Below are 18060 nucleotides of genomic sequence, written 5' to 3' on the forward strand. Positions count from 1 at the left end.
CTATAGAGTGTCTTTATAGCTAGAGCCATTTGCATGCACTGAGCCATTTATAAATGAAGTATCTTAACAATGAGCACAGTGCAATATTGGTTATAGGATAGGACTTCTTGATCTTTCAATTTGCAGTTCTGCATACAATGAACTCAGCTATGAGTTCTTATATCCATCCTTCATTCTGAAAACCCTCCTTTCTCTACTCACATTTTACAGTGATTATCCTCCTGAGCCACCCAGTTATAACCTCCTTCTTCACTACACTCATAAATCTCTCACTCTCCCCATGCATTATGCCTTTCACCCTCTCTCTTGTAACCTGTATAACCACACATCTCTTCCTCTCCAAATTCATTTATATCATTGGTTACCTCCACCCTTTATCCACCATTTACTACATCCCTGCAACTCTACCTAATTGCTACAGTCATCACCTCCTCTATTTTCCCTATTTATCCCTTAAAACTTGTTCATCATTCAAGTTAACCCCTTCCGCATTCCCCATTTCTCACTCCCCTATATACTCTTGCAACTCATACCTGCCCTAACCCCCTATTCTGTCCCCACTCACTTCTAACTTCATGTCTTAATGGTTCATGCTGATACCACATCATCATTTTTATCACCAACTCTACTCCAGTCATTTCCACCCTCCTTTTTATGTGAGTAGCCATGTAGTTCTTCTATAGTAAGAAACCCATTCTGTTCTGGCCCTTCTCTCATATTTAAACCCCTCATTTCCTAGCATAAATCCATTTCTGTCTCCTGTAACTCCATCCAGTTGAAAGGCACCTTAGTCTTTTATGCTGCATGATGCCTTCACTAGAGCTGTGTAAAAAATGCATCCTGTGTATGCTGTAAAGTGGCTAGCATTAGAAAAAGGCATCCATTTGCAGGAACCATGTTGGAGCAAATGTTAGCATACAATGGAATGTTCGGACCCAATGGTCCTGTCAAACCATTCTAACATGAAACATGAACGTTAAATGTTCATGATGATGATGTATATATCACTCATGCCAGCATGGAAGGCAGATGTTATCAATGATGATGATGAAGATTGACATATATATATATATATATATATATATATATATATATAGCTGTGATCAAAGTATGTATGTATATGGCTAAGATCAAAGTATATGTGTGTGTGTGTGTGCATATAAATACACATACACACACACACATATATAAAATCATCATTTAACATCTGTACTCCATGCTGGCATGAGTTGGACAGTATGACAGGAGTAGCTACCCAGACAACTGTGCTGAGTTCTATCGTCTGATTTTGTGTGGTTTCTATGGCTGGAGGCCCTTCCTAATGCCAACCACTTCACAGAATGTACTGGATACTTTTTACATGGCACCAGCACTGGCAAAGACACCAAACAACTTGCAAGAAGATCCCTTCAACTGTTAGGAAGGTAGGTTTGTGCTAGTTGAAGAAAAGTTATGGTATAATAGATGGACAGAAGCAGTTGTCTTGCTGTAAAGGAGATACATATCTGCTCCAGTCAAAAAAGGGAAGAGAAAGAGAGAGGTGGGGAATAGGCAGAGAGAAGATTATGATAGAAATGTGTTGGGGTGTACCATCAAGGTACAGTGGGGGTGAACACACACACACACTTAAATATACTGAATAGAAACACCTAAATGTACTAAATGTGTACATATGTCAAATCACTTAAATTAACTGTGCTTCTCTCCTACAAATCTGTTGCTGTTTATAGAAATAGCTACTCGTGGTGTTGCTTATACTGGAAACCCACTAGGAATGAAAATATGGATAAGATACTGGGTGGACCCAAACAAAATTGAAAATAAAAAAGACGAACGCAAAGGATCAGGTGAAGCATAAAATTACATACCCTGCCAAGCGTTGCAGCATAATCATCAGCAGGGAAGAGAAAGAGAGTGAGACAGGAAGGCCCAAGAATGAAATGAACTGGAAGAGTGACATCAATAAAGGGACAAGATAGGGAGGGAGAGAGACTGTTAGGAAGGTAAATGTCACAGAAGAGTCTCAGTAAAGAAAATAGGGATCTTTTTGGTTCGACGGGCAACACTTGTTTTCTTAACGAAACACTTTCAAACTTGGGATACTGGTAGAATGTGTCATATAAAACATCTTTTTCTCTTAGCCTTCTTAACAAAAATTAGTTCTTAATAAGTTATTTCATGTTAAAGTTGTCGTATTTGTGTAATTTCAACCAATCACTGACGTCTATTGAGGTGAAAACAATTACTGCCTTGGAATGTAAACAACGGTGTCATGGGATCTTTTCCCTTGAATAAAATGAGTGCCGTTGTTTCTCAACAACAACTATCGGCGGTAGTTATTTATAACATCGTTCGTGCGTTTGTGTTAGGGTTTTAAGGTTAGAGTTGGGGTTAGAGTTAGGGTTATGGTTATAAGTTATAGGGTTTTAGGGTTAGGGTTATGAGTGAGGTTATGGCAAAAATAATCATAACCCTAACCGTAACCCTAAAACTAACTTTAACTCTAAAACCGGAACCCTAAAACCCTAAAGCTAAAACCAGTACAAACGCACGAACGATGTTATAAATAACAGTACCGCCGATAGTTGTTGTTCACAAACAACGGCACTAATTTTATTCAAGGGAAAAGATCCCATAACACCGTTAGAATATGTTGTTTACATTCTACGGCACTAATTGTTTTCAGCTCAATAGACGTCAGTGATTGGTTGAAATTACCGAAATACGACAACTTTTTACACGAAATAACTTCGAATACAAAAATTTTTATCTGTTCTATAACACAAAATATACAAGTATACGAAGTTTGAAAGTGTTTCGGTACCAAAAACACTACATAAAACAAATGAAAAATGTTGCCCGTCAAACCAAAATGATCCGAAAATAGAAATGAAAAAGAGAGCAATGTAGTAACAATTCTCAATGTTTTATGAAAAGAATATTTCTTGAAGTTGGTTGCTGAAGGGATACTGGTAGGGCCAACTATGTAAAGTTTGTGTTTGGAGATATAAAAATGTACTTGATTTGGATAGACCATGTGCTGAGTACACGAGGGGTTTTTTTATGTTTTGCTTACATATAATGTACACATCTGAATTTGGTACCCCTGCTTATTCACGATTCAGCATTCATGGTCCCTGTTATTCGCGGAATCATAAATATCGTCCGTGATTTTTATGGCTTTTTTCGTGGCAATATATATTTTTTCACACTTTTAAGACTAAATTATTAATAACAATAAACTGTATTTGTGGGCTTACTGGATGCCCTTCACGGTTTTCTCCTTCTACGTCGCTTGATTGTTTTAGATACAAGTACACTGTATCAATTTTGTATCTTGTATTCCTGCTTTCAATCAAAGCTTGCGAATTAGTATAGCGACATTTATCTATATTTCACACATACACACTCTCTCTCTCCCTCTCTCACTGTATTTTTCTCTCAACAACAACAACCTCTCATTGTTGTGAATGTGTGTGTATATATATATATATATATATATATATAGTGTATCGCACCAGTATTACTTGGGCTACTGATGACAGATCAAAGATACAACACGAGACTAAACGTTAATTGCTACATTTGATCATACACATTGTTTATTTCAACAGGATAATTTTTAAGGTCATGAGCGAATATAGCCTAATTGAAATTAGGTTACTTGCTGCTCTCTCTCTCTCTCTCTCTCTCTCTTATTATTGTTATAATATAGGTTACTTTATCTAATAGTAGTACAAACTAAATTTTTCAAAACCATGATTGTTTTTAATCTCTGCTTAATCTCCCATTGGTGATTATGCACATATTAGATGAAAGGAAGATTTTGTAGGTTTTTTTTTTGGTGGTGGTGGTGGGGGGACTGCATCCAGTGGCTATCTCGAGTATTTTGTTGAGTGCTGTGTTTTTCGCAGTGTCTTATTAAAACCCTAAGATGCCACCCAAACGCCCTACACTTTCTAAGGCAGTGAACCTAAATGCCAAAAAAAGGTTATGATGCTCCATGAGAAGGTACAACTGTTGGATATGTTCTGGGAAGGTAAAGTTATGCTGTCGCTATTATGTTGTCAACGAAATCACCATATGCTACATAAAGAAGAACGAGATGGCAATCAGGACTACCATAGCAGTAAGTTTCTGTGAAAGTGCCAAAAAGATAACGATAGTGAGAAATAAGCACTTCCTCAGGATGGAATCTACCTTGGCATTGTGGATCAGTGACTGCAAGAAGGAAAACATCCCCTTGAGCAGTAACATCATTCACGAAAAAGCACTGAAATTATACCAGCAGTTCAACAGAGAAGACAGAGCAGAAGGCACCAAAGAACTGCAACCAAGACAATTGACAGCACCGGAGCCTGAAGATTTTCAAGCCAGCAAGGGATAGTTTGATCATTTCCAGAAATGGTTTAAAATAAAGTGTGTTTCCCTGCATGGAGAGACAGCATCAGCCACCAAAGTAGCCACTGAGAAGTACCTTGAGACCTTCAGTTAGATCATCGAGGACAAGGGATACAAGCCAGAACTGACTTTCAATATGAACAAGACTGGCTTGTTCTGGAAGAAGATGCCTTCCAGAACGTACATCATGAAGGACGAAGCCAGAGCCCCAAGATTTAAAGCACAGAAGGACAGAGTAATGCTAATTACGTGTGGCAATGCTGCTGGCTTCATAATGAAACCAAGATTTATCTACAAGTCTGCAAACCTTAGGGCCTTCAAAAATAAGAATAAAAACCTGCTGCCTGTCCACTGGATGCACAACCCCAAGGTCTGGATTACTAAAAGTCTAACTTTGAACTGGTTCCACCAATGCTTCATCCCTCAAGTCAAGGAATACCTCCAAAACGTATGCATGGAATTCAAAGTGTTGCTTGTTATGGACAATGCTGGTGGTCACTCTTTAGATCTGAATCACGAGGGAGTTCAAGTCGAGTTCCTCCCTGCCAACACCACCTCCCTCATCCAGCCTATGGATCAAGGCGTGATCTGTGCCTTCAAGGCACTTTACACTCAGAACTCTCTCCAACACCTTGGATTCAGATGAGAATTTCAAGTTAAAGGAGTACTGGCATAACTTCATGATCGCAACGTGCCTGTCAGTCATCCACGCTACTCTTAAAGACATGAAAAAAGAAACCTTCATTGCATGCTAGAAGAATGTGTGGCCAGAGAGGCCAGGACTGCGAGGGCTTTTCACCTGAAGTTATTCAGCGTGAGGCTGTCAAGAAAGCGGTGAAACTGGCAAAGGTACTTGGTGAAGGTTTTGACCTCATCGATGACCACTCTGAAACCCTAACAGACAAAGATTTGTTGGAATTAATGAAGTCTGCCAGTGAAGAAGAGGAGGAAGTGCCAGATCCAGAGGAAGAGGAGGATGAGATGGGCCTGGCATTCGAACGTCTGTCCAACCTTTTAAGGACAGTAAAAGAATTGCAAGGGAAGGTGGAAGCATGGGATCCCTATATAGTTCGGTCCCTCTAATTTAAAAATGCCATCAATGCTGCCATGCAGACATATAAAACTCTCCTCACGACCATGAAGAAACAACAACAGCAACTTCCCATCACAATTTTCCTCAAGGCTTCCAAGAAAGCCTTGCATGAAGATACGACATCCCCTAAAACACCTGAAGAACAGGTGTCACCTGAAGAACAGGTGTCACCTGAAGAGCTTTAAATCTTCTTTGCTGTGCAGTCATTACCATCATTATTTTCATCATCATCATCATCATCTTAAATCAATATTATTTATTATTGGTGAGTAACCTTACATTTTACTTTATTTTTATTAAATTAGTATTAAATATATATATATACATATACATATATAAAATACAAAATGGGACAAGAACCCAGGACATCCAGACAGTTAGAGGATACAAAAAAGGAACAACAAAACATCCAGATAGACGATACAAAGAAAACAAGGGTGGGTCATTCAGAGTTTTCTTTCCTCAGTCGAGTTCCAGATTATCTTTGCAATATCGGCTGGTTATACTCGAATTTGCTCCAATCTGGACAGCCCCAAGGAAAAACTAAGCTAAGAGCATTAGATTCCTTGGAAGAAAGCAGCAAATGAATATGAAAACAAGGACGGAAAAAAATGGAGAATGTTACACAAATACAAATAACAAGACATAACAACAGACGTCTTTCAACTAAGGATGAATTAAATCAAGCTGGCATGTATGGAAATAAAGCCTTACAAGGGATACAAGATTTCACAGGCACAGGGAGGAATATAGATGTTGCACGGACGAACCAAAAAAGAAAGATCAGGTTTGGTTGAACACCAGTCACGTGCGGTGAGAAGAGAGAGAAGTAGAGGCAGAGAGACAGAAGAATTAAGGAGGAGCACAGGGACACAGTGAAGTGAAAAGAGGAGGGAAAGTGAGCAAGAAGAGAAGGCAAAGAAATGTATTTTTGATATATACATATATATATATATATTATGTCATATTTTGACATTTATAGGCATTTTTATGGACCATGTCCAATATTCATGATTTTTCACTATTCGCGGGTACTCTAGGAACATAACCCCTGCGAATATCTGGGGACTACTGTATACCAAAATAGACCAGCCCAAAATTTAACAGCCATTTAATTAAATAGCCAATTAACAGTAGGAATGCTCCAAATATGTTTTATTACCCCTACTTCCTTTTCAACCCTTTATTGTTTTCTTCTTTTCCTTTCATTCTAGTCTCAGATGCTGCTGCTTTGGATATAAAGGAACCCAACTTACCAATTCATCCAAATTACTTAGCTCATCCTCCATTTCCGCACACAACTCCTACGCAGTCCACACCTTCAAGTGCCCCTCAACAGCTGCCTCCATCCAAAGGACTATATTCATATAACACTGAGAATGGTTTGTAGAAACATTATTCTCTTTGTCTTGATATTTTCACCTTCCTTTTTTTTTGTTATCTCCCTCTATCTTCTCTGCTGTCTCCTATGCTATCGTTTTTCATTTCTCTGTATCCCTCTTTTTTTCTGTTCACTCTTTTCTGTTGCTCACTTTTGTTTCTTTTATGCTATTTCCACCTTTTCCTTTTCCTTTTTTTTTTTTTTTTTTTGCTGTCCCTCTGTATTGGTTTCAAATTTTGGCACAATGCCAGCTACTTCAGGGGAGTGGGTAAGTCAATTACATCAACCCTATTACTCAACTGGTACTTATTTTATCAACTCTGAAAGGATGAAAGGTAAAGTCGACCTCAGCAGAGTTTGAACTCAGAATGTAAAGACAATGAAATGACACTAATTATTTTGCCCGGCATTCTAACAATTCTTCCAGCTTGCTGCCTGCTATCCCTGTATATTGTTGAAACATCTGCAGAGATCAAACTAATGATTTTCAGTGTCCTCCTTATGCTAACAAATGAGGATACAAACATTAAATCCATTAAATGAGACCTAACATACAGTATAATGTTTTAATGTTGGACACTGAATATCAGTATCTTATTTTCCTCTTCTAAATGACAAATACCTCTTGCAGGAATAATTACTTCCCTTATACCGATATTCTATTTGGGAGGCGAAATTTGTTTCAATGCATTGAACACTACAGGATCTGGCAATAAACATCAGCTCAGTGAACTATGATGTTTCTTGAAAGAAATAAATAGACATTTTGTAGTTAGTAGTTGTTTAAGCCCTATCCTCCTCAAATTATCCCCAATCCAACAGGTCTATATCTGAGCATTCCAGTTGTGACCATCCTATCCTTTATTCAAACATAGTGTATCAAGGACTACATTATCCACTGTGTCCTTCCTTATTTCAGATGGTATTAGTATGTTTTTTAAGGGTGATTTGGCTGCTATTTCTAGCAGACTGAGCTAACACAGTACTCCTTTATTGGATTGGGTTCCAAAGCTTTTGAAGATTAAAGTAAGAATCAGTTCATTATCGATGATGCTCAACCATTCCTCACCAGTCCCTAAGAAGTGTGTGAAAGCTTGCATAAAATGATGCTGGATCAATTGTTGTTGTCATTTGCATAATACCATTGTTGGTGCAGTGCGTTCTCCTCCTCCTCCTCATCATCATTTAATGTCTGTTTTCCATGCTGGTATGGGTTGTGTAGTTTACAGGATTCAACAAGTTGAAGGACTACATTGAGCTCCAGTGTCTGTTTCAGCATGGTTTCTATACCTGAATGCCTTTCCTAATGCCAACTGCTTCACAGAGTGTACTGCACATTTTTTTTTTTCATAACACTGGCACTAGTGAGGTCATCTGTAACTTTGCAAGAGAAGGACAAAGTTCCCTTGACTGGGTGGAGTTTAGTACAAGTCTTTATGCCAGGTATTGAGATGCTGAAATACAGTAGAGGAACAGGCTCAGGTATCTTGCTATAAAGGAGATAAAAAGCTACCCCACATTATATAAGGGTGAGTGGGGATAACTGGATGGAAGACAAAGATGCTGGTAGTGAGACTTGCAAGTTACAAAAAGGTGAGTATATAAGAGATCAGAAATGGAGATGTTCATAGATAGGTGGGTAAGTTCATTAGAGTGTAATAGGAGAGTGACAGACAGTTAGAGTGAGATAGAGATGAATGTAGTGAATGATGAACAAGGGTGGAGGTTTTTATTGGTGACAAGTATCAGATTGGAGGAGGAAGTGAAAGAACTAAGAGTGGCTCAAGAAGGAGGTGATATGTAGCAGTACAGGAATGGTAAAGAGCAGTAGTATAATAAACCTGTAGATAGATCAGGAAATAGGGAGATGATGTGCATGGTTGAAGAGTGGTTGGAGAGCAAGAAAGAGATGTATTGTGACAGAGATGGAGAGGTGGTTATTGTGAATGAAGGAGAAAGGTGGTTGTGATCATTGACAGCAGGTTTGGGATGATGTTGAGAATAGTGGCAGATATGAGGTATTAAAGATAAGATATGGCAGTCCTAAGATGTAGCTCAAAGGAATTAGTTACAGCTCATGGTTCTAAACAAATGTAGTTGCTATTTTCCTTTCCTTTCTTTTCTTAATTTCTTTCTTTCTTTCTTTCTTTCTTTCTTTCTTTTGTCTTTTGTTACAGTCACAGATGCCACTGCTGCTTTGGATATAAAAGAACAGAACATACCAATACATTCAAATTACCAGGCACATCGAACAATGCCACACGCAAACCCTGCACAACCTGCTCTCAGTGGTGTTCCACAGCAGCAGATGGCACCATCCAAAGGTTTATTTGCCTTTAACCTTGAAAATGGTTAGTAGCTTCATCATGTTAATTTTTATATAGATTGATTGGAATTGAAAACTAGAGAAGAATAAGCAAGCTATAGATATAACTTCTAACCTTTTAAGCAAAAGATAGTATTGGAATCAGTTTTTGTTTCTAAATTTTTTTATATCATTATCATTTTGATATCCACTTTTCCATGCTCCCATAGGTTGGACAGAATTCACTGAGGCAGATTTTTCTACAGTTAAATGAGATGCCCTTCCTGTCATCAGTCCTCACCTGTTTCCAAGCAAGTCAATATTTGCCTATGGCCAGACATATTTTTTTACAGATCATTTATGTGACCATGATGCATGTTTACTACCAACATGATATCAGGACAAGGGTACACACTAACACATGCACACATATATATATATGATGGACTTCTTTCAGTTTCTGTCTACCAAATCCATTCAAAAAGCTTTGTTGGCCTAGGGCTATAGTAGAAGACACTTGCCCAAGGTGCCACACAATGGGACAGAACTTGAAACCACATAATTGGGAAGTAAGCTTCTTAACCACACAGTCACGTCTGCACCTATTTAACATATAATCCTAATTCAAGACCACAAACTAACAACACATTCATTAATTGTTCAGTCTTCCCTTCTCTTACAGTTGTAAGATGTACTTCTCCTATAATGGCTACATACAATTAGATGGGCTAGATGATGCAGCTGTCCATAACCATGAACTTTACATGTTTAAATTGTTCTTTTGTATCAAAAATCTTTTTGACTATGCAGGTTGTAAGTGTTTATGATTTCTTGCAGCCCTTACTTATAGAGATGCTGCTGCTTTAAATGGTATGTCCTAGAGAAGGGATTGACAAGTTAGGTATCTTCTATGAAAGTATCTAATTTGCTCAATACAGCAGCTAAACTTCCTTGATACATCTCATTGCTGTGGTCACAACAGGAACTTTTGTCACTAGATCTAAATCTTGGGATAATTTGCTTCCCAGGAAAAGATTTTCATAGCTAAAACATTAAGTGACTGAAAGTGGCTCGTATTGTTGATGATGATGTTTGAGACAGTATCATTGTTGTGTGTTCATGCATAAGTGTGATGATATATTGTAAGATTGTCTTCTTTTTACCTGTAACAATTGTCTTTGTATTGCTGAAAGAAACAATGCTGTTGTGTCCCTATTGAAGAATATTTTCAAACTTTCTGTTCATGGAAGTAATGAAAATATAATGTAAAGAATTGAGGTGTTGTTGAGAATGATAGCAGATATGAGAGTCCAAAGATGTAGCTCAAAGGAAAGTGTTACCCATGATTAACAGTTTGTGGTTAGAAATAGTAATTCATAAATGTAAAAGAGAGAAGAACAAAAGTGGCATAAACTGAATCGTGATACATGGCAGTTAATAAAACATGGGTTGGTGAGAGCTGTGTCAGCACATGTAATAAGGTTGTCTTGTAGGATACTTCTGATTTAAGGGTGAGGAAATGAATAAAGTTCACAACCAAACAATTTAATTAAGAAGTTCTAACATCAGGAATGTTGCCTACATTCACCGGAGTATGTAAATAAGTTTTGTCTGATGAAAAAGGACCTTTGATTGAACATGATTGAAATTAACACAGTAAAAGCAATAGATGCACAAATATCTCAAAAATCTCTGTAGAAATTGTTGCATTCACATACAAGTGCAGGCATGGCTAGGTACTGGTATGGGTGTGTGTTGTTGAGAGGTTTGCTTCCCAACCACATAATTTCAGGTTCAATTTAATACTCAAGGTGCCAGTGTAAACCCAATGACACTTGGCCCAGGCTGACCAAAACCTTGAGAGTAGATTTGGTAGGCAGAAACTGAAAGAAGCTTGTAATGTATCAGGTCATTAAGAATGAAGTGTCTGATTTTGAACTGAAAGTTTATTTTACTTTATCTCAACAAAAAGCAATGCAGTTAATTTAAGTATGCTCCTAATTTATCAACATAATTTTGCCATTTTATCGGTAGATTATTTATGCCAGTAGCAAAGAATTATGGAGAGCAAGAGGTAATGAAATCATGAAAGGTTGTTTTTGCATCTTCTTAAAATTAATTTTTTTTTCATTTCAAAAAGTTGTCTAATGCCTGGAAAACATGATAGTCAGTTGGTGCAAGGTCTGGTGAATTATGGTGGCTGACTAAGTACTTCCACGTTCAGTTCCTGTAACTTGAGTAGCATTTTTTGTGCCACATGTGGTCAACCATTGTCTTGCAAAAGAATTGGCCTGTCTCTATTGACCAATCTTGGTTGTTTAATTGCAAGTTCACTCATCATTTCATCCAACTGGTTGATGTATACATCCAGTGTAATTGACTTACCAGGTCTCATGAAGCTGTTGTGGATGACACCTGTGCTGGACCACCAAACAGATACCATTAGCTTTTTTTGGTGAATATTCTTTTTTGGATTGTGTTTTGGCACTTCGTCTCTATCCAACTATCATGCAGAACATTTGCCATTGTTGAAAAGAATCCATTTTTCATCACATGTAACAATACGATGCAAAAATGGTTTGCTTTTATGCCACAACAGCAAGTTTCAAGACAACATGTCATTTGATGCTTGTTCAGTTCGTGTGGTATCCACATGTCCAGCTTCTTTACCTTACCGATTTGTTTCAGATGGTCTGATACAGTTGGAATGGAAATATCAGACCTTGCTGCTAACTCACGTAGTTTGAAATGTATCCACTTCCACTACAGTTTCCAGCTCCTCATTATCCACCTTGGTCTCAGGTAACCACGAGGCTGATTTTTAAGAGTAAAGTCACTAGACTGAAACTTCTGAAACCATCGACATACAGTGCACTCAGTCACAACATCTTCACGAAACACCTCATTGATGTTTTGAGCTGTCTGGGATGCATTGGTTCCATGATGGAACTCATATTCATAAACAACACAATTTTTTTATCTATCCATGGGTTCACAAAAATTGATTTACAAGAGAAAACTCACGATATAATCAGACACCATGAACTGCATTTCGAAAATTGACGATGTAACTCTTCAGTGTTGTAAAACAAAGAATTGTCAGGATAAAACACTTGAATAATCGACTGTCAAACTTGGTGCATAAGAAACTTGGACATTTCATTGTTAATGACCTGATGCATATTGTATATGAGTGTCACTATCATACAAGTAGTGTCATTCAATTCCAATATTCTGTAGAAACCTGTCTGGCCAAAAAGAAATATTTCCTTGCTTGAAAATAGGTGAGGGTTGGTAATGGGGGAGGACATCCATCTGTAGAAAATCTTCAATAAACACTATCTGACCCCTCCAAGTATGGAAAAAGTGAATGTTAAAACAATGATGATAATATGACACACATGCATAAACATACATAAATACACTTGAAAATGTATAATAAGCATAGATATTAATTTGTTTATCTGTTTTCCAGAAATCGTCCTCAGAGCAAGAGTTGCCAATGTTGAAGAACAAGATTACATAGAAATAGAGTTGGATCGGTCTTCATTGACATTTGATGCCCTCCTGAACTTGTTGTGTCAAGAACTGAACATTGATAAACGCCTTGTATATAAAATACGTAAATTGCCCAATACGATCATCCGCAAAGACAAAGATGTGAAGCGTCTTGTGGATTTCCAAGAATTAGAACTTATTCTTACTAACAAAGCCATCAGTGCCTCATCTCGGACTTATGGTGTTGGCACAAAACTGAAGTCTGAACAAATTTTGTATTAAAAAATGTACTACAAGCTCATGCACGAGCATGCATGCACATGCTCACTTTCTCTCTCTCTCTCCCTCTCTCTCTCTCTCTCTCTTTCACATGCATGTAAACTTTGAAAGGAATGAGCTAAGCATCTATTATCCTTAATATTATAATGATAGTGGGGTGACTGGCAGATTCTGTAGGGCAATAGACTAAAGCTCTTTATGTTCTGAGTTCACTTACTACTAATATTGACTTTCACTTTCATCCATCTAGATGAAATGAGGTCTTCATTTGATCAACTTTAAATAAGTTGATAGAATGAAGTACTAGTCAAGTACTAGGGTCTACCCTCCACGCCCCAAAAGACGTCTGGCTTTGTGCCTATATGAGTAATTATTATTATTGATGACCTGGCAGAATTGTTAACATGTCAGACAAAATGCTTAACAGAATTTCTTCTGGTTCTTTACATCTTGAGATCAAATTCCATCGAGGTTGACTTATTTTTCATTCTTTTGGGGTTGATAAAATAAATACCAGTTGAACACTGGGGTTGATGTATTTGACTAGCCCCCTCCTCCAAAATTTCAGGCCTTGTGTCTATAATAGGAAGGATTATTATTAGGTTGGTGTGACTGGCAGAATTGTTAGAGCATCAGACAAAATACTTTGAGGTAGTTGTTCTGGCTCTTTACTTTTACTTTCTGTGTTCAAATTTTGTTGAGGTCAACTTTTCCTTTCAGTTTTCTAGTCCTTGATTGATACTTTATTTTATCAACCTTTCTAGGGTTGATTAATATAAAATATTAGTAGTCAAGTACTGTAATCAACTCATTCTTCCCCACAAAATTTTTGGTCTTGTGCTTGTGTCTATTTAAGAAATCATTATCAGGTTGCTAGGTAGCAGAATGCTGAATAAAATTAATGTCTTGCTGTATTTAGTTGTTCTCTTACTTTCCAAGTTCAAATCCTGCCAGTGACAACTTCACATTTCATTCTTTTGGAGTTGAATAAAAGAAACTTCAAATAAGTACCAATCAAGCACTAAGGACAGTTAAACCAATTATACACTTCTGTCCCCCACTTCAAATAATTGTGACATTCTGCCAACGCAGAAGACCATAAATAAATTATTATGATTACTATATTTAGAAAAGTTGTTGTGATGGCTGTATCATTAAAGCAACAGCCTCAATCAGTGCATTACAGTATTTAGTTTTGTCCCTCACAGTTCTGAGTTCAACTCCCATTGAGGTCAACTTTGCCTTACAATCCCTCTTGGGTCAATAAAATAAGTATCAGTAATTGGCTGGAATGAATTAATTTTATTTTACTCTGTTCCTATAAAATAATTATGTCTACAAGAGTGGTGGATGGCAAAATCAGTGGTTTTCAACTAGCAATAACCACGCCTCAGACAACCCCCACTGGTGATACAAAATGCCTTGTGGTATTTAGTTACATCCTTCTGAATTCTAAGTTCAAATCCTAACAGGATCAACATAGTCATTCATCATTCTAGGATTGATGAAACAAGTACCTGTCAAGTACTGGTACAGTTCAAACCAAATTTTTCCTCAACCCTTCAAAACAATAAAAAAAAAATTTAATTTAGGCTTAGTCCCTAAGATTGAAATCATATTTACTAGGGCAGATTTGTTATTTTTATTAATGCAGTGGTTAAGTTTTGAGAGAGACCAAGTTTACAGATCTAGTTTCTATTTTTAGATGGAAGTGCTTCATTTTGTTTACATCACTAATGCTTTTCAGAAAGGCATAAACATCATAAATTCACATAAACTGAAGGCATTGACTTTTTAAATATCTCAAGCTTCTACCCTATCTAAGAAATGCCAGATAATAATAATAATAATAATAATAATTACACTTTTATTTCTTTGCTGTCAAAAAAGCCTTGGGAGAAAATGATGGCTCCTTCAAATTATTACATAATATATTTTTTTCAATCAAAAACATTAGTTTTGCAAATTTGAAGAGGGATTAGTTTTCTAAATAATTAATAAGAGAAACAGCTCAAAATTCAGAGCAGTTTAGTGGTATGATTTCTTTTAATACAGTACGATGTTTTTGTTCACTTGTGCTGACTTACAAAGTTATAAAGAACCTGAGCTTTCAAAAAATGACAGCTAATATTAACAAACAGGTTAACATGGGTTAAAATTTTAGTTGGTTCTCATTATTTTTCTTTATTTCCCATATTCTTAATTGTACTTATATTTACATTTTGTTTCCACATACACATATATATATTTTGTTTTTACACACATGCATATATATTTATGTTTCTTTCCGTATTTTTATTTATATAGATGTTCATATGCAAATAACACATATTCCAGCATACTTTAAAATAATTCTTAAAAATAATTTGCCAAAACCTGGTTCACATTCTTTATAGAATTTGAACTTCATCACAGTTCTTCTTTCATTCTTAGTACATAAAAACTATCCAAAATATTTTTTAGTAAAATTTTCCTTCAACTGATTCACATATCATTTTATATACTCAGAATACATGATGTGTGCACATCAGTATATCACATACCATATTTCAGTATTCCACCTAAACAACACCATCTCATGTATGATAAAGTGATGAATGAAGATTAGTAAGCCTTGTAAGAGGCTAAGGAGATGTGATACAATGAACCAACTGACTGGGTTTGGATTTTTCACCCTCCTAACTGGTTTTTGCTTATTTCTATGACTTCCAAATGTCATCAAACTTCTTAGTGTGGCATGTGTGTACACTATAGATCTCTAACTATCAACTGTACCTATCAAAATGGACAGAAATGCATATATATATATATATATATATATATGAACACACCTGCACATATAGCATGTATACACCTGTTTATTATAATTACACCGATACCTCAATTACTAAAATAAATATGTTCCACTTTTTTTTACTCTGCTATGAGGAAGTTTGTTGCTAGAAGAAGTTCTTTTAATTATTGAAAGAAATATACATTCATTTCAAATACAATGTCAATATATAAAATCTTTTGAAGAGAATTATATGTAATTTAATAAAAAGCATGCTGTTATACTTTAGTTTGTGTAACAAATAAAAAATGTAAAGCAATGAAAAATATGGTATGACTGGTTGTGTTAGGTTTTTATTTTTATTGTGGTCTTCTAATTCTTCTTTATAACAGTTCATTGATATCATTACAGATCTCCCATTGCTGCATTCAGATTTTGGATTGTTTTGTGAAGGTCAATCTAATGCACAAATTATTTCACCAAGGTCTTTGTTGTTAAAACCAGTGTTAGAGGAATCTCCTTTTTGCTATCTGGAACTATACACTTGTGATTCTGTTAAAATATGGTCTTCATAGGTTTAAGTGACTTGTTAAGTTTCTTGCTTCATCTGATGAAAGTTATTGCTTTTTTCTTATCAGTACCTTGGGAGAGTGACACTTGTGAACCCTTATCCACTCAGACACAAGGATTTTGCCATATTTACTACATTTATTTTATTGCTTATGCTTGTTAGTTTAGAAGTATTATGTTCACTTGAATTTTGTATGGCAACTATTATATTAAATTGATTTATTATGGTTTTTAAAGTTGACCGAGAAAGTCCTAATAATTCCATAACATTTATGTTCCATTTGTTTTATAATTTATAGTTTGGTAGCTATTAATATTGCTTTAAGTTTACATGACAAGTTGAAATAACAAGAGTACTAAATGAATCTTTGTAAAAAAAATTATCGCCATCATTTTAATGTCTACTTTTCCATGCTTGTATGGCTCATATACTGGAACATGGGGTAGAGTTTTCTGTGGCCAAATGCCCTTCCTAATGGCAATCCTCACTTCCAAGCAAGGTTATAATCTTCCTGTCTATCAAACAACAAACAGCCCAAATTGAAAACAAATGACGCTAATTGAGCCTTTTCTTTATAAAGATCATGCAACCCAAACATGCTTTTGTATTGGACTATAATCATATGAGACTGTCTGTGTGAATAGTGAGGCCTTTGTTTACAATCAGCAAACACACATGAAGTTGAGGGGGAAATAACACACACCCAAATATATACACTTTCAGACACACAACTTTATATATATGTGTGTGTATGTATGTATATATTTATATTAAGTTTCTTTCAACTTCTATCTACCAAATCCACTTACAAGGCTTTGGTCAGCCCAGGCTATAGCAGAAGATGATTACCCAAAGTGTCATGAAACCTGAAAACATTTTTGGGAAGTGTACTTTAAGTTTTGAAATTGTTATACAAGTGTTACAATAACAGACTCCAAAATGCAAAAGCAGACAAACTGTGATTGACTGATTTTTCTTTCTTTTATGTGCACTAATAAAACAACAAAATGTTTCTTTATGAGAAAGACACAAATTTGAGTGGGAACGTCTGTGGTCAGGCAAGCAATGAAGATGTCCATTTTTATCATGACCTTGTCTGTTAAATTGCTGCAATATTAAGCTTTGTCATAAATAGGTTTCATTTAAAGAAGAAATATAAAACGAGGTATTGGTACATAAACACACACATGCTCATGCAACATAAACTAAAAAGAGCCCTTTTTGCAGACCTAATTTTGTAAATTCTATTTAGAGTATTATTAATTCTTCATTTTCTTTTCTTTACCTTTTTTGAACTACGAAGTTAGCACACAACTCTTGATGAAGGAATGTGTAAATTCATATTTTGTTATCACTTGATACTGAAATGATTATCACATGACTGATACAGTGTTAATTTGCCATTATGATATTAAATATTACAATTGTAAACTTGTCCTCATGTTGTCATTTTGTTACACTGTGCTAATGTTGGAATCTATTGACAATTCCTATCCTAGTCTTATGTATTGAGTTCAAATCGCTTTATCATAATCATCATTTAACATTTAAACCAGCCCAAATATTCTACCAGTTTTATGTTCAAACTGGCCAGATCCAGCCCCTTGCACTACCCTACTATGTCATTCTAAAAGTAAACAATAATCTCATTGAAACCTGAAGCCACAAGATAATACATGATTAATTGAAAGTAATGTGAATAAAAATGCATTACATTTGACAGTTATCTGAGTGCTAAAGGGTTAATGTTGGTTTTCCT

At 36.0% G+C, this 18060-nt stretch overlaps 1 protein-coding gene across 2 annotated transcripts in view; it reads left to right on the top strand.

Annotated features, from left to right (window-relative positions):
* The window catches only part of LOC106870656 (ankyrin repeat domain-containing protein 40), a 44260-nt gene extending 26528 nt beyond the window's left edge, over positions 1-17732 (top strand). For both annotated transcript variants that reach the window (XM_014916805.3, XM_014916806.3), the window contains exons 3-5: positions 6709-6876; positions 9053-9226; positions 12656-17732. In XM_014916805.3, coding sequence (XP_014772291.1) covers positions 6709-6876; positions 9053-9226; positions 12656-12960 — 647 coding nt within the window. In that variant the 3' untranslated portion in view covers positions 12961-17732. The remainder of the gene's footprint in view (positions 1-6708; positions 6877-9052; positions 9227-12655) is intronic.
* Positions 17733-18060: the final 328 nt, after the last annotated feature.

The sequence above is a fragment of the Octopus bimaculoides genome, chromosome 7 (genome assembly GCF_046866305.1).
Source record: "Octopus bimaculoides isolate indiv1 chromosome 7, ASM4686630v1, whole genome shotgun sequence".
NCBI lineage: Eukaryota > Metazoa > Mollusca > Cephalopoda > Octopoda > Octopodidae > Octopus > Octopus bimaculoides.